Source organism: Podarcis tiliguerta (assembly GCF_965153285.1).
Source record: "Podarcis tiliguerta genome assembly, chromosome: 13".
Lineage (NCBI taxonomy): Eukaryota > Metazoa > Chordata > Lepidosauria > Squamata > Lacertidae > Podarcis > Podarcis tiliguerta.
The window spans coordinates 1,623,588-1,641,228 of NC_139546.1; the positions used below are offsets into that span (position 1 = coordinate 1,623,588).

Genomic DNA, 17,641 nt, shown 5'->3' on the forward strand with positions numbered 1-17,641 from the left:
GGGATCCGGGCCCCGGCGAGGCCGCCATCCCTCCCCCCCCCCCGGTGATGCGTTGCCTCAAATCATCTAAGGCAACTGGATGCTTTTGTCTTTATTCTGTAAACTGCCCTGTGATCATCAGAGGAAGGGCGGTATAAAAAATTATTAATGATAATTGCAGCCGTGGTTTCCTCTGGCTAACATGATTTCTGATTTGGAAGTAAGACTGTCGTTCAAGGCACACTTAGTTGAAAGCAAATCACACAGAACTAAATTTAGTGGAACTTGCTTTCAAATAAGTGTGCCTATGATTGCAGCTTTACTTCAAAATCGGAAATAACTTTATCTGGAGAAAACAACAGCGGCATTTGTAATCCACTTGATGAGCAAGAAAGTGATTTGCGTACAAGGGGTGGATCCCCATCCCAAACTGCAGCTTGGAACTTTCTCCCCCCCCCCCCTTTTTTTTTTTTTTGCTGTTTAATTTACTGGGAGGCCCATTCAGACAAGGACAAATCCCTAATTTTGACATTCATTTCAAAATGTCTGAACAAATTACCCAACACCTACTGACCAAGTCAAGAACTTTCTTTCTAACACCACTACTAGAGTTTCAGCAGAGGAAAGGTTTAAAAGGCCTTGATGGGTGGAAAATCCTTGTGTTCTTTTCATTCTGCTTTGTCAGTTGAGAACTGACACAGGGGAAGATGATTTCGGTGGTGGCTTCTGGACTTTCCCCTGCCTGCTTCGCACCAGGCAACTCCTGTTTTGAAAGTCAAATGCTGATGGCAGACGAACTGCACAGGGGACCTTCCTGCAAAGAAAACATCCTGCTTTTCCACTTCCACTTGACGCTGCAGTTTGCAAAGCCTTCTGGAGACACAGAACAAACAGCATGGACCCACACAGACAGACAGACACACATTCTGCCAGAAAAAGAGAAGGATGTTATTCCAGGGCCCACCTATGGCAACATAACAGTTTGCATCAACTCCCAAAGCTTTTAAGTACAGGAGAAAACATGGTCCAGCTATTCACGGAGTGCTAACCAAAATATTGTTTCTCCAAGCACAGACAAAGCACACTTGCATTGCCTTGTAATTCATTCAGCTTAGGGACGCCCCCCGCTGTGCCTGCCACATCACATAAAGTTGAGGCTGTGTAGCAGTTTAGGGAAATGTATGTTCTGCCTTCTGACGCCATTCTCTACTCCAAGGGAAGGAGGGTGGCCGCATGATCTATTCATGCCTTGAGAGAGACATTGGACTCCTGTCAGTGCCAATTTTTCATTTAAAAAAAATTCTGTTACTTCCATGGCTGATTGGTGGCCACTGAATCTTAGCAAGTGTAAGTATAAATGAGAAGAGTTCCTAAAGTTACGGTTCCTATGCCTGAAAGGAAAGAGGATAAAAGTACAGACAAGCCTGGTGCTTCTTTTCCTTTCCCCTTTTACTGCTGTAGATGAGATATGAGGACAGGAAGAGGGTGGGAATGTTTGAATTCTGCAGCTTCCTTGTGCTTTAAAGACATAGATCTCGAGTGCTTGCTTCCCCCAAAGCACAGAGTGCCAGGGCCCTGCAGATAAAATGGTGGGCCCTCTAGGAATTTCAGCACGTTTTCCAAAAAATATTGCACTAAAGAGGCAACATACGATGCCTTGTGAAATTTTAGAGTTGTCTAATATCAATATGCAGCACACCAAATTTTTCAGGTAATCTTCCCAGAAATGTTAAAAATATGGAGACAGTCCAAATCAGCCTAACCTGATCTCTTTTTTTGAAAGAATTACAAGCCTGGTAGATGAAGGGAACGCAGTGGATGTAGCCTACCTTGATTTCAGCAAGGCATTCGACAAGGTGCCCCATGATATTCTTGTAAAGAAGCTGGTAAAATGCGGTCTTGACTATGCTACCACTCAGTGGATTTGTAACTGGCTGACTGACCGGACCCAAAGGGTGCTCATCAATGGTTCCTCTTCATCCTGGAGAAGAGTGACTAGTGGGGTGCCACAGGGTTCTGTCTTGGGCCCGGTCTTATTCAACATCTTTATCAACGACTTGGAGGATGGACTCAAGGGCATCCTGATCAAATTTGCAGATGACACCAAACTGGGAGGGGTGGCTAACACCCCAGAGGACAGGATCACACTTCAAAACGACCTTGACAGATTAGAGAACTGGGCCAAAACAAACAAGATGAATTTTAACAGGGAGAAATGTAAAGTATTGCACTTGGGCAAAAAAAATGAGAGGCACAAATACAAGATGGGTGACACCTGGCTTGAGAGCAGTACATGTGCGCCCCAAGCTTCTGGGTGCAGGCAAGCTGTCCGCTAGCCATGGGAGAGCTATGCGAAGTCGCGCAGCTCTCCCACGGCTTGCGGATAGCTTCCTGAAGCCTGCATTCACCCCATAGGATGCACACACATTTCCCCTTCATTTTTGGAGGGGGAAAAGTGCGTCTTATAGCGCGAAAAATACGGTACATAAACATGATTCATACATACATATATAATTTTATTCGTATGCCACCTTTCCACAGTTAAAACCATGCTCAAGGTGGCTTACAACATGGTGTGTGTGGGGGGGAACAGAACCTAATTACAAATATAACCAAAGTAGTCATAAACAATAAAGAAATATCAAAATATACACAACCAAATTTCCACATAAATCATAACATCTAAAATAAAGATAAGATGTACCTGGCTTGAGAGCAGTACATGTGAAAAGGATCTAGGAGTCTTGGTTGACCACAAACTTGACATGAGCCAACAGTGTGACGCGGCAGCTAAAAAAGCCAATGCAATTCTGGGCTGCATCAATAGGAGTATAGCATCTAGATCAAGGGAAGTAATAGTGTCACTGTATTCTGCTCTGGTCAGACCTCACCTGGAGTACTGTGTCCAGTTCTGGGCACCACAGTTCAAGAAGGACACTGACAAACTGGAACGTGTCCAGAGGAGGGCAACCAAAATGGTCAAAGGCCTGGAAACGATGCCTTATGAGGAACGGCTAAGGGAGCTGGACATGTTTAGCCTGGAGAAGAGGAGGTTAAGGGGTGATATGATAGCCATGTTCAAATATATAAAAGGATGTCACATGGAGGAGGGAGAAAGGTTGTTTTCTGCTGCTCCAGAGAAGCGGACACAGAGCAATGGATCCAAACTACAAGAAAGAGGATTCCACCTAAACATTAGGAAGAACTTCCTGACAGTAAGAGCTGTTCGACAGTGGAATTTGCTGCCAAGGAGTGTGGTGGAGTCTCCTTCTTTGGAGGTCTTTAAGCAGAGGCTTGACAACCGTATGTCAGGAGTGCTCTGATGGTGTTTCCTGCTTGGCAGGGGGTTGGACTTGATGGCCCTTGTGGTCTCTTCCAACTCTCTATGATTCTATTACGTAAGTACTTTGAAAGGTGAGGACACAATATTAGTGGGAGTTCCCTTTTAAACTTACAGTAAACATACAGGGTTTCTGATGGCATCTATGCTTTGAGAGGCTATATTTATTCTGGCCAGCCTGAATCTGTCACAAGACAGACATCTTGGATAACCGCTCCATACAGGATGAGCCAGGAATCCTGGGAACCAGCGTGTTCTAAGAGAGAGAAATCCTGTTGCCTCCGAGTGCCTGTCTTGCTCCAACCCTGCCCTGCCTAGAGACAGCCAGTCAGCTCATGCATTCATAGCAGTAACCAGAGGAGGAATGACTATTGAGCGGAGCAGAGAAAATAAACGCCCTGGTGCATCTGAATCAGTGCAACCGGATGCCTTCACCTGCCCCAGCTGCAACAAAGCATGTCTCTCCCATATTGGTCTCTACAGCCACAGCAGGCGCTGCAATCTTTCAACCATTTGATTTCACCCCCAAAACACTCTCCTCCATTGTTTCCTAAGACAGCTGGATGCCAGCAATGAAATTCCAATGGATTAGCAAGGTGTCTTTAAGACACAATTTAGGAGGTTTGTCCAGCTTAGGGGTCAGCAACCTTTTTTAGCCATGGGCCAGTCCACCATCCCTCAGGCCTTGTTGGGGGGTGGACTATATGTTAGGATATTTCCGTTCCACCTTAAAAGGGAGCAGGATGTTTGTGTCACAGCCTGCGTATTTCCTGTTTCACAGGATGTTTATGTTGTGTCTTTGCTTTCGTTTCCCTCTCTCTCTATGCCAGAACATTGAAGCAGGCAGTCATGTTTTTCTTTGTTCTGATCAACGCAGAAATAAACTTGTAAATAATGCTCTCGAGTGCATCTTTCGCTGTGTGCATTATCTGCTGATAGAGCGTGCACGGCTCTGGAATGTAGCAAGCTATTTCTGGAGCTCGTGTCGCTAATTGCTGATACTGCGTGTCTACAGGAGATCGATGAACGTCCGGAGACAACGTGGAGTCATGATGGACTTTGTCTCCCTGGCAGTATCCCAACACTATATTGGGGGGGGGGGACAAATTTCTATGCCCTACAAATAACCCAGAGATGCATTTTAAATAAAAGGACACATTCTACTCATGTAAAAACACGCTGATTCCCAGACCGTCTGCGGGCCGGATTGAGAAGGCAATTGGGCCGCATCCGGACCCCGGGTCTTAGGTTGCCTACCCCTGGTCTAGCTAAATTAGTTATTTCACACCTTTATTTCAGAGAATTAAAAGAATCTAACACAGAGCTCAAATACAGGAATGGGCCTAGCTTTCACCTCACATCAGAGACTAGCCTACCTTAATAAGCTTTTGATGCCCAAGCCTGAATTAAATTCTAGCACCTACAAACCTCTAACAGTATGATACATTTTTAGAATTACTTTACATACCTATAAATTAGTAAACTTCATTTATTGCTTAGAAAAGATGATTCTCTTAATGATAAACATTGTTGCCAATGTATATATATATTGCCCAGTTAAAGTTTCTGATGTGTGTGCCCTGACCCTAGAGGTCCATAGCTACTTGGAAGTCAGAATCCTAACTGGGATCAATCTGTTGCCTAAATGGAAGCTCTGAGGGTACTGGAGAATTTTAATATGACTGAAGTGACCTATATGCAGTAATGAATGATGGAATGGACAGGAGGCGTAGAATATATGGAACTGATAGGTGACTGAGAAACAAGATTTTTTAAAAGAAAAAACCAACAGTTTTTTGCTGCATGGAGAACCAGAATAACTAAAGATCTAATGGATTGTTTCTTTAATAAAATATATAGCCCAGTCAAACAGATTTTTTTTTACTTCTTCTATTTACCAAATATAAGGTATTAAATATACAGTTCTCTGCACAGAATCTGATTACAAAAGGGGTTTAAACAAGCATAGCGAGCACTCGTGTCCCCCACCCCGTCTTCCTGTGCCTGGTTCAGCGCCTTTGAGAAGACACTGCAGCATTGGAAACAGGTGAGCTGGAACAACTGTTCAATTCATACAAGGGCTGGAATGAAATATTGAAGAGAAACATCTTCGTGGAGCAAGATGAAGTGAACAATCCTTTTGCTTGCAATATCTGCAAAACACAAGTCCATATTTTAAACTTCAAAGGATGACAGAGGGCCCAAAATATCACGTTCAACAATAGCCAACATTCTCCAGTTTTGAAGGCCAAACAGATGCAGAGGCCAAGCTGCAGGAGGTCTGGAATATTTTGAACATGGCTACCATCAACCTCCAAAACTTTTAAAAAACTGTTTTTCCCAACCAAGAGAAAGACAACAAAAAGAAAAGCTGCATCAGGTCCTCCCTCCTAGACAAAAGGCACTTTCAACAACAGCCACTTGACAGCAGACCTGACTCTGCCTACAGATGCATATGCCCTGGTGGAGCTGGGCAAGGGAGGGCTGAGGTGAGTTACCATATTTTTCGCCCCATAGGGCGCACCTAGTTTTTTGGGGGGGAAATAAAGATTTTTTTTTTTTATTTCCCCCCCAGGTGCGGGGCTGGGGTGGGGGAAGCCCGAGCTTCCCCTGACCCCAGAACAGGCTGCTATCCGCAAGCCGTGGGAGAGCTGCGCGAAGCCCGAAGTCTGGGGCTGAGCTCAGTGCGCCCCAAGCTTCTGGGTGCAGGCAAGCTGTCCACTAGCCACAGGAGAGCTGTGCGAAGTCGCGCAGCTCTCCCGTGGCTTGCGAATAGCTTCCTGAAGCCTGGAGAGTGAGAGGGGTCGGTGCGCACCAACCCCCCTCGCTCTCCAGGCTTCAGCGAAAGCCTGCATTCACCCCATAGGACGCACACACATTTCCCCTTCATTTTTGGAGGGGAAAAAGTGCGTCCTATAGGGCGAAAAATACGGTACATAAACATGATTCATACATACATATATAATTTTTTTCGTATGCCACCTTTCCACACATGGTGTGTGTGTGGGAAACAGAACCTAATTACAAATATAACGAAAGTAGTCATAAACAATAAAGAAATATCAAAATATACACAACCAAATTTCCACATAAATCATAACATCTAAAATAAAGATAAGAAAAAATTACTATCAATAACAGCAACAATCTCCCCATGGTGTCTGGTTTGGCCCTAAGAATGCTGGTCCAAATACAGTGGTGTGTGGAAATGTTGAAATTAGGTTTTGCAGGAAGGATATGCCAATCCCTTCCAAACCCGTGGCATCTTCTTCATAGAGTGGCAAATGACTTGTTCAAGCAACAGGCCCAAAGGGTCACTTACTACACAGTGCTTTTGTGGGATTCACTTGCTGCCCTGCAAGTAACTGGAGAAGTCTCTTAATGTCAATGCGGGCCTCGGCCATGGTCTCGAGATCTCTCTCTTGACTCGACTTTTGGGAGCCTACAGAAATTCACAAAAAATAGAAACTTTTATTAACTAGAACAAGTTTTTTAAAGGGTTGTAGTTTAAGGCTGTAATCTGTGCATTTTACTTCCAAGTACAGTGGTACCTCGAGTTACAAGCGTCTCAGGTTACAAACACTTCAGGTTACAAACTCCGCTAACCTGGAAGTTACCTCGAGTTGAGAACTTTGCCCCAGGATAAAAACGGAAATTGTGTGCTGGCGGCGCAGCGGCAGCAAGAGGCCCCATTAGTGAAAGCACGCATCTAGTTAAGAGAACAGACCTCGGGAATGAATTAAGTTCGTAACTAGAGGTACCACTGTACATATGAACATGATCAAGCAGCCAGTAGGTACTATGTTCTATTCCTCATTGTGACAACCACCTCATACTTCCATTTCAGAGAGAACAAACCAAGGCTAGTAGCTAACTTGTCAGCAGGGCAGTGGCTCTTTTTTGGGGGGTGTTATTGGGTTATTGTTCTTATTTTGTTTTTATATATTGTGATCTTTTCTGTGAACTGCCTTGAGACCTCCAGGTATAGGGGAGCATATAAATTCAATAATTAAAAAATAAAGTAAGGACCACGTGAGACCAGCTCACAGCTCCAATCTCAGCCACTGGGGAGGGGTGGACCAAGAGCCAGTTCACACGGATGCGTGCATGAATGAATGAATAAAACTTTATTTGCATAGCCAACAGGCCATAGCATCAATGGACGAACACCAACAGGAGTACATTACAAATATAGTTAAAATCTTGTGACCTATTAAAACCCTAGGTAAATTAATAATCTCAGTACTTAAAACTTGGCAGAAGTAATAAAATAATAGTAATAAAACATAATGATGATAATCATAAAAACCCAGGCGAGGAATCCGGGTGACCACACTGATATCATTCAGATACCAGCTCTCAGTCTCATTGCTCTCTCGATAAATTTGGCAACCTTCTCTGTCGTCGAGCTGTTCTGGTCGGCTAGAAGTGAGCACAATTTGGCTTCGCAAGAGCGGCCGGGGATGGCAGATAGGAGCGGCGTGATGGTCTCGTCCCTGAGATCTTTATATAGGGAGCAAGACAAGAGAACGTGTGATGCCGTCTCTACATAGCCAGCTCCACAGGGGCAGAGCCGGTTCTCAAATGGAATTTTTTGATATCTACCTTCAAGAACAGCTGACGGTAACATATTTAGTCTGGCCAGTGTAAAGGCCCGCCTAAGTTTTGGAATGGTTAAGGTAGACAAATAAGGTGCCCGAAAATCAAAATGGGAGGGGGGCAGATAAGCGTACCAAGCACTAAATTTCTTAATATAGGCCAGATTATTCTGCTGCTCAATATCCTTCAAGCGCTGATCAATAATGGTTTTTGCCTTGGGGAGACCCACTTTCAGGAGATGCTGTGCTTGTAGGCCACATGTAAGTAGTTTTTGATGCACTACTTTGGACCACCGACTTCTATGAGCGTCTCGTGCTACTAGAGGTAATAGTCCGGATGGGTTTAAATTTAAACGAAGCCAATAGTTGAATGTTCTTATCCAGGTCCGGGTCTCGACGGAGAGGAGGCCGGTCTCCAGCCGTAGGGCCGCATTTGGTACGCATGATGGAACGGCTAGAATCTGTCTTAGGAATTTAGACTGGACCGTTTCGAGTGTGCGGCAATGATTTCCCGTCCAGATTTGGGCCCCGTAGAGTAGTTGTGCCAAGGGTTTTGCTTGAAAGACCTCCAAAGCTGCTGGGATATGTCTGCCCCCCTTCGTAAAGTAAAAGCGAGACAGTATTTTGACGCTTTGAGATGCTTTTTCCCTAGCATATTTATGGTGGGCCTCCCAGGCCCCTGTTGACTGGAAAACTACTCCGAGGTATTTGAAAATTTTGACCTGTTCTATTGGCTGATTGTCCATCTCCCATCTGTGATGTCTGTGTCTCCTAGCGAAGACCATGACTTTAGTTTTTTGGTGATTAACCACCAATTGATCTCTCCTGCAGTAAGCTGAGAATTCTCTTAGTAGCCTTTTGAGGCCTACTTTAGTTCGTGATAAGAGAACCACGTCGTCCGCATAGAGGAGCACTGAAGTTGATTTTTCGGCCAGTTTGGGGGCATGGAACTCTGGGGATGTTAGGTGTTTGACCATGTCATTGATATATAAGTTAAATAAGGCTGGGGCTAGAATGCAACCCTGCTTGACTCCTTTGGTGGCTGGTACAGGGCCAATTAGTTGCCCATTTACTGAGGCTCTTACATATAACTTGGAGTCTTTATATAGGCTTTTTATCAAGAATAGTAATCTTTTGTCAATGTTGGTAGCATTGAGTTTCGCCCAAAGTTTGACTCGTGAAATCGAGTCAAAGGCTGCCTTTAGGTCAATAAATGCTGCGTATAGAATCCCACGTGTTTTATTGACATATTTGTCAATGAGATGTGCTAATACGAAGCAATGGTCTATTGTTGTTCTGCCCTGTCTGAAGCCGGCTTGCTCCTCTGCCAGAACTGCCTCAGTTTCCATCCAGTCAATTAGTTTAATGTGGAGGTGTTTGGCGTACAATTTGCTGGGAATGGGGAGGAGGCTGATGGGTCTGTAGCTCGCTGGATCTGCCATAGGACCCTTTTTATAGATTGGGATGATTACTGCCTCTGTCCAGCAACCAGGGATTATGCCTGTTGAATCGATGTATGTAAATATTGACGCCATTATAGGAGCCCACCAATTGGTATTGTTCTTCAGGAGCTCTGCTGGAATGTAGTCTATGCCCGGGGCTTTGTTGTTTTTCAGTTGGGCAATTAATTTCCCCACCTCCTCTATGGAGACAAGAGGCCAATATGGTAAATTCTCAGAGTAGGCACTTGGATCGTTGTGCTGAGCTTTGTCGTCATAGAAGAGGGTTTGGAAATATTTCATCCACTCCTGGGGTTCTACAGTGCATGTGGGACCAATCTGCTCTTGGCCCAGGATCCCCCTAATGGTACGCCAGAAGGAGGTTGAGTCTTTGTCATTCGAGGCCTTCACTAGTCTACACCAGGCCATTCTCTCGGCTTTTTGTTTTTTTACCTTTAATAGCTGTTTGTAATTTCGTCTTAAACAGATGTAGGCCATAAATAGCGAGGGTGCTCCGGTGTTTCTGTAATTCCGATAGGTTGATCTCAGACGTTTCCTTGCTTGTCTACACTCCAAATCAAACCAACTTTCTTGATCCTTTGCCCGCTTTGTAACAGAGTTAAGTATCTCAGTTGTTAGGAAGGTCTTTAGTCTTGCTAATAACTCGTTGAACGAGTCCATGGCCTTTGCCCCGGTGTTGGCTAATACAATGGCTGAGTAGATGGTCTTCACGTCTTCCGAATGGAGGAGGTGAGTTAACTCTGTATTAAGCATGGGGGACCATTTAATGCTTCTGGGGGCCAATGATCCCAGGTTAACGATGGGGGTGTAGTAAAGGTTAGCCGTGGGTTTGTTAAACGATGAGCCATTGAGCGCTAAAGTTAGTGGGAGGTGGTAGCTTTCGGTGTTATGTCCCACTTGAAACATCGATACAGAATTATAGGCGAATCTTGATATCAGAATATAGTCTATCACACTTCCTCCCATCTTTGAAAGATGGGTATACTCCCCTGGGTGGTCCTCTTCCCTACTACCCTACTACCGTTTAATATCATCAGCTCCCTTCTTTTTGCGACCTGGGCTAGGCATAGCCCCGAGAAATTACATTTATTATCTTTAGAAAGTTGTGAGACGCATTCTTCGGTTGGGCTTTCAGAGTCCTGAATCTGATTATATTGGCTGTAAAGGTTGTTATCATCAGTTCCCATACGGGCGTTGAAATCCCCCCCCCCCCCCCGATTATGATCGGTGTAGAAGGGTAGGAAGATTCTATGGACTCTAAGAATGCCTCTAACTCTGCCCAGTTAGCTTTCACTATAGATTTTTTTTGGCAGGGGGGCAGGAGCTACCAAAGCTGCCAGAAGTGGCTGAAGGAAGAGAGGGAGGAACTAGCAGTGGCAGGCACTGATGATGAACGTGTTGGAATGGGGCTCACTGACAGACCCTGTACTGCATCCAGCCAGAGGCTTCTGTACGCACAGAGATTTGTGCATAGGCAGATGTGCTGTATTGGCACACCTGCACCCCAGAAAAAAATCACTTCATCACAACAGCCACCAGCTGAGCAAGTACCACACAAGAGCAGCAAGCAGGGAGGCAGGCAGGCAGGCCCCTGAAAAGTGGGGACTTTGAGGGCTGTGTGTGCACATGAAGGTTGGGAGAAGTTAAAAGCCTCCATCGGTAGTGGAAGCGAAGACAGCAGCAGAGACACCAGCTGCCCAGTCATCACCCATCTCAACTTCTTCTGAGGCAATTGTTATCCATACAATCTGCCTCTTGTGTCTCTCACCCCACACAACTCTCTTTCCTCGGTTGGAGTAATCTGGGGTGATTTTTGCACCCCCTGGGCCTGGGCAGCGGGGACCAATTTCGCCAACCCCATGGTATGTCTCTGTTCATAGGCTCCTGTGTGTACTGGTCATCATTGCAATACATTCAGGAAAAGGAGAAGACTAGTGTGTGTTACCAAAATGATTTTTCATAGTGCATCAGGTAATAAGCAGGACCACCAGGAGCCCCCAGTTCTAGTCATCATGTTTACCATGAAGTGTGCGCAACCATCTTCTGTCACACCTAACAAATCCTAGCCACCATCCCAACCTTGGAGCTGTGGTATCTGTCTGTGGAGATTATCTCTGCAAGTTGCACAGAACTTCAGAAACCCATCACAACTATGGAGAGCAATCCCTGCCCCAGCTGCAAGGATGGGAAGGAAACTGGCTTCAATTATGTACCTTCAAGGTGCTCCGAGTATCTCCGAAGCACAGGAGCAAACTGAGAAGCCCCACTCTTCTTCACAGATGCAAGAAAAGGAACTCTAGTACTGTGCCTTAAAAGGGCACCAGCAAATCAAACTAAGCCCAACCCTCCCTTGCCGCAATGGAGATCAGCAGGATATTTTGCTTCTGCGCTACAAACAACCATCTTTGTGTCCATATTGGATCTGTGGAAGAGGAGCAAACTGTTTTGGCAACTGCACCCGACTTCTGAGGCCCTTCTAAAGGACTGTGCAACTGCAGTGACAGTCTCCACCTCTCTCTATACAGTACAAGCTGCAGAAGAAGACTAGAAGGAATTCCCAAGTCTGGAGCTGGGAAAAGGAACAGGATATTGTGCTATGATCACGGCACTTCTCCGTGCTTCTCTGGTAGTGCTGGAGACAAGAGGAGCAGGCAGCCGTGAGATCTTGCAGTATAACTCAACGAGAGTTCTGTGAGACCTTGCAGGAAGCTGCCACTTCTTCTCGCTTCTCTGGTGGTGGGAGCGGCAGGGGTGGGGCACCTGCGAGAGTGCTGCCCCTTGGGATTCCACCCCCCAAGGCAGCTGCCTTAGTCCCCTTATGGGTGGCCCACCTCTGGCTGTGATAGCATATGAGATCAGGAACAACACTTTTCAGGAGCAGCAAGAGCCTGGCAACCACACCTTTTTGGTTAATCATTAAGATCAGTTAAAATTTGTGAACTCCCAAGAATACTGACAAATAGCTATTTTACCCTATCCTCTAATTCTGTATTTGCAGAAGTGGGGATTATGTTCTGGGCCCCCATGTACATAAGTGAATTCTCATAAAGTGGGGAATGCTCTCTAAGCACCCTCTCTGCCGCTCTCTCTTCAATCCATACAAAAAAATACTAGAATTGAAGCTCTGGGGCCGGTAGGAGGCTGGAAGACATGTGGGAAAGTGGCTGCTGTTGCTGCGCTACCGTGCACATCAGCTCTTACTCAGGGAGGCTGAGCAGTGTAAACAAAGCCCTGCTATGCCTCTGCTCTCTTCTGGGCTTCCTCCGACGTCCTCTTCAGGCTCTGTGGAGGGTCTTCTCACCAGCTACAAGAGCTCTCCAGCTCTCTCCTGCCATTTCCAGATTTGAATTTCTTTCTTTCTTTCTCTCTTTCTTTCTTTCTTTCTTTCTCTTTCTTTCTTTCTTTCTTTCTTTCATGGCACTGCACGTATATGTGGTCCCCTGCGAATCATAATACACCTGTATTTTCCCCATTCATGATAATTAACTATGTATATTAGTCCATTGTTTGAAGCTACAATGTTATTTCAATTATTTGACCCGCAAATCAGTATTTCCTTCCTTTCACTTTGTTACTGACTTCTGAGCGTGGGGAAAGAAAACTATTAAAGACAGACTCAAGCTAGCTCTATTTTACAACAACTATAAAATTGGCTAAAAATTGTTGGCGATTACTTTCAGAGCACTGCAAACCTATGCATGGTTACTCAGAAGCAAGCCCTTACTGCCTGATAAGTGTACACAGGACTGTAGCTTTTGTTGTGTACTTTTGTTAGGATCTGTTATCTGACAAGAAAAGAAAATGGCTTACCCCAGGGAGGATTCCCAAGGTCTTTAAAGTGGGTTGTAACACACACTAGATCAGTTTCTATTTTCAAGTTCATTTCTCCATTTAGATTTGCTTCTATTACCTACAATGTAAACAAAACAGTTCATATGCTTTTCACAACTACTAAATGTATTCTACCAACACCTGTTTGTCAAGGGAATGCACTTATAACAATTAAGGTTCTATTCCTCCAGACACATCAATAAATAAACAAACGGAGACAACTCTGCTAAAGAGCTCTGCATCAACAAATCACCAAGCATCAAAAAGTCAGTTATATAAATTAGGGAGGTGTGTAAAAATATCATCCATGGGATGGTCTCTAGTACTGTGAACAAAGGAACAAAAGCGTCAACTGACTCAGACAAATAAGTAAGCCTAGCCTTCTCTGGTGCTGGTAAACCAGCAGACTGATCTGCAGATTTGGCAAGTGAAGCTTTCCAGTGCTGAGATAACACCACAATCTACTAATGATTTCAGATCAAGCTGCTGTTAAGACACAAGAGCAGGTAAAATTCTTGATAGCCAAAATTCCATAGCTACAAGTTAAACATGCATTTCATAAACATGCAATAAAAAAGAGGAAAATATTGTACATTCACAAGGTCAGTTTGGCAGGGATAACTAATTTGTATAGTCTTAGGGACCAGACAGTGGCCTGGGAATTATTGGCACCATCTCGCAATGAAGGCTGTACAGGTATACAGGACATGCAACCAGGTAAAGCATTCTATATAAAATGTGTATGCTCAGGGCTTTTTTCCATATGGCACGTCTTAGGCACGTTCCAACTTAACAACTTTGGCTGGGTGATTCCCCCCCTTTAAAAAGTGCAATAACTTTGGGTGGGTGCTCCCCTAAAAAAGGTCAAGTTCTGGCACCACTTTTTCTAGAAAGAAAAAAAAAGCCCTGTGTATGCTTACTTATCACTTACAAAGTCTAAAAGAGATGGAATGTTGCAGTGTGGATCCTTTTTCCTTACATTACTTACTGGCATAGGCCAATGGTTTTCAAGTGGTGCCATGGTGCCCTTTGAATGATGGTCAAGTTTTGGTTTTTACCAGGTATCCCATAAGGAACTCAAGAAGCTGGTCAAGGAAGCAGTGGATTCAAAAAGGTTGAAAACCTCTGGGATGAGGGATCATATAGGTATGATATGCTAGTCATCTCCAGTGGCTCCAATTGCTTACCAGCTGTGTACTCAGAGAGCAATCCTGGATAACTAAACCTTGATGGGAGTCTTACGCGCAAAGTATCAAGTGAGAGCCAAGACCAGGCACCATTCACACAATTAGCAACTGCAAGATGGTCTTTTCTAAAGTAAATACCAAGCACGGGTATCCAATCTGGATCAGTACCACAGTGGGGGTAAAGAATTAAAGCCCTCCAGCTTCCCCCAAGGTCCCAAACTAGATTAGCCACACAAGCCTGCTATTTACTAAAAAAACAAATAAATAAAAAGTAAGACAAAACGCACAATTTCCAGTTGTATGGTGTCTTGTCCAGTTTGACCCAGCGGTTAAAATGATTGCATAAAAACTCATCCCAAGTGATGCATCTCTCTCCCCCCACTTCTACTCCCACGTTAAGAATATAAGAACTTACTATAGAATTGGAGAGGTTTTTCATTCTCTCCACAACACTCTTCATGGTCTTCAGCGCTGGTAAATAAATGCTGACCTACAAAATCAAATCAACTCCCTTGAAAGTGCAGATGAGCCACGCCTGCCCCACACTGTTACTGGGCAATGACCCCCAATGTCAATTTAAAAGGGATAAAGTCACATGCAAGGGCACAGTTCTATATAGCAACTACGAGAATGTTGAAGGGCGTAAGACTGTGAGAAACTAGATTGATAATGAGAAAGGTTTGCAATAAAATGAACAATATATCATTATAAGCAGAAAGTGAACATTCCAGCAAGGCTTACAATGAACTATATAGCACAAAAAATGTTGTTGTTGTATTGAAGAATGCTAAGCAGCTGGCCACAGGCTTCTGAATAAGGTCCTGTTTCAAAGAACTTCCTCAGATAACTGTAAAAAACATTCTTCACAAGGGAATGTTTACTCTCCCTTTCTTCTAATTAGAATAAGATAATTAAAGTTTTGTTTTATGTTTAGTAACTTATTTGGAGAGAGATACATTTCTGAAGTCCTTGCAGTTGTCAAAACTGTAATCAGGGCCTTAAAACACTTTTGAGGAGATGAGTTTTTGGCTGAAATATGGATGCCTCCCTTAGCAATGAATTGTATTGGTGGTATGTATATTTGTTAACTGCTTGTGGGGAATAAACAATTGCTTCACATTAAGTGCAAACCAAGCCAATGAAATGGGGGGGAAATGAAGTAAACTCAGGTTGCATTATTTGAAAACACATTTGCTTTTGGCTGTGAGAGTTTTGGCTCTGAAAATATTTCAACTGCCCCAAGTTTGTGTTGTTTTTAAATGGGCAGCACTCAAGAGGGAGGACCAGTTGGTAGGTATGTTGGCAGCCAAGCGTTAAGCTGAGTATTCTGAAGAGGGTGTGCATGGCTGTGTGAATGGTACATTAGTTAGGTTTGCAAGTCATATGAATGGGCAGCAGTGCATGAAAGAGTGAATGTGGAATGGACTCAGGAGAGACTGTAAATTTTCACTGGTCTCAGATGGTAAAATACACATTCTCTCTAAAAAGAAGTTTTTGCACTAATTGCAATCCTTGGTAGAATAATGTTTACATTATCACAATGTGCTTATTAGTCTACAACACTTTTAGATTGAATGAAATCAATCATTTTAACTAAAAGGAAATTAATTTTGTTGTTGGAGTGGAATACCTTTGAGATGGGAAGTATTTGGAATACTGTTAAAACAATTTAATTTTGATATTGTGGAAACTGAAAGGGGCTCACATCAAAGTCCGGCACACTTGGTTCCCTGAAGTCATTCCACAGCTTTCTTGGGATAATACCCACAGGAATGTCGTGAGTCACCACACGGCTAGTGCTGGATAAAGAAGGCTAGAGAGAAGAAAACAAAAGGTCACATAACCAAAATTCACGACAGTGAAGGCTGTAATCCTATAAACACATATGGAAGAATGACGCCTTTCTTAAAAAAAAAGGGGGGGGGCTATGGCAGAGAAACTTCAGGTGTTCCAGGATGGGCATGATTCTCTGGCAACTTCAGTTCAGGCCTAGTTTTGGGACTGACTCATCCCCGGGATGAGTGTGGGGACAGGAGGTACTGATCAACCGCGGAGACTCATACTCTCAGCAGCTTTTGATCCCATTGATCATGGTGCCCTCAGCCCAACTGCTCAGATGGGGCTCAAAGGCACACTTACAGCGGTTTCATGTCTACCTGCACAGGTGAGTCTAGAGAACAGCATTGCCGGAGTGTGCTCCAGTCCCCTGGTACAAATGCTATGGGGCCCTGCAGGGCGCTGTTTGGTCCCCAACACTATTTGACGCCTGCATGCAGCCCTGGGGGGTGGGCACTGGGACCTCTTCCCACCCGGGCTTCCACGATCTGGAACTGGGGCACAAATGGAGCTCCACCTGCCACTGGGGGGGGGGGGGGAGGAATGCCGGCTTTCCTCCTGAGCGACCTCACTTTTCACGGGCAAGAATCCACCTCTTTTCCTGAGAGAGAGAGACGCCCCCCCCCCCCCCCGCATCCATTTCTCCTCACCAATTCCACGGCCACAGTGAGGCAAGGGCAGTGCTTGTTCGTCAACTTGATTTTCACCGCCTTCGCATTCTGTGCCGTTTTTAAGGCTCTGGACAAGTTTTCCGGCGTCACCTCCAGATAGATTTCGTTTTTTTCTGCGGCGACTCCCTCCATCTGGAACTCGTCGAAGACGTTCCCCTGGAAGAGCGGGAGCGGGGTGAGACCGGGGCGCCCCCCCCCCCCGCCCGGCTCCGGACTCCCGCCGCCCCGGCCCCGGCCTACCTGGCGGACCTCGCACCACAGGCGGGCGCCCCCCACCGCCCCTCGGGCGCCCGCCACGAAGACCAGCTGCTCGGCCGTCAGGCGCAGCGCGCACGCCTTGGCCAGCCTGGCCACCGTCGCCACGGCGCCTGCGGGAGGGAGGAGAGCCACGTTAGCCCAGACGCCGCCCCGCCGGAAAGCAGCGGCGCCTCCCTCCCCCGGCCCGCCACTCACGGCTGAAGTGCGCCAGGCAGCCGGCGTCCGAGATCTTGGCTCGGAAGCGCATCGCGGATGGCGGCCCTTTCTCGCCGCTTCCCTCGGGGGCCGGAAGTGTCGCCAAGGACGCGGTTCCGCGGGAGAGGGCTCCGCAGCTCGCTCGCAACCACTTCCTTTCGACCCCGAGTGCTCAGAAAAGCCTCAAAACATCTCCACCCCCTTCCCAATTTTTGTTCCCTAAATTCAGCTCTGCATTTTCTATGCGGTTATGAAAGTGACAAATAAAGCAACTTTCCACAAGCTG

General features: G+C 45.4%; 1 protein-coding gene across 2 annotated transcripts; it reads right to left on the minus strand.

Annotated features, from left to right (window-relative positions):
* Positions 1-5,184: 5,184 nt before the first annotated feature.
* Positions 5,185-17,447, minus strand: HUS1 (HUS1 checkpoint clamp component). 2 transcript variants are annotated; one of them, XM_083407979.1, is made up of 8 exons: positions 17,356-17,447; positions 17,143-17,270; positions 16,882-17,058; positions 16,101-16,208; positions 14,811-14,885; positions 13,188-13,287; positions 6,642-6,761; positions 5,185-5,472 (listed from the first exon to the last, which is right to left on the minus strand). In XM_083407979.1, exons 1-8 carry the CDS (start codon positions 17,405-17,407, stop codon positions 5,390-5,392), a joined length of 843 nt encoding a protein of 280 aa, XP_083264105.1. In that variant the 5' UTR covers positions 17,408-17,447; the 3' UTR covers positions 5,185-5,389. The 2 variants fall into 2 exon arrangements, with proteins under 2 accessions (XP_083264105.1, XP_083264106.1); XM_083407980.1 differs by lacking the exon at positions 14,811-14,885 and having other exon boundaries at positions 17,356-17,414.
* Between the last annotated feature and the right edge of the window lie 194 nt (positions 17,448-17,641).

Excerpts from the sequence above, each read along its gene's own strand:
- HUS1 (XM_083407979.1), bottom strand. The coding sequence starts at position 17,407 with ATGCGCTTCCGAGCCAAGATCTCGGACGCCGGCTGCCTGGCGCACTTC. Across the intron at positions 17,059-17,142 it reads TGTGGTGCGAGGTCCGCCAG|GGGAACGTCTTCGACGAGTT; the intron begins GTAGGCCGGGGC and ends CCGCTCTTCCAG. Across the intron at positions 13,288-14,810 it reads AAAACCTCTCCAATTCTATA|GTAATAGAAGCAAATCTAAA; the intron begins GTAAGTTCTTAT and ends TTTACATTGTAG.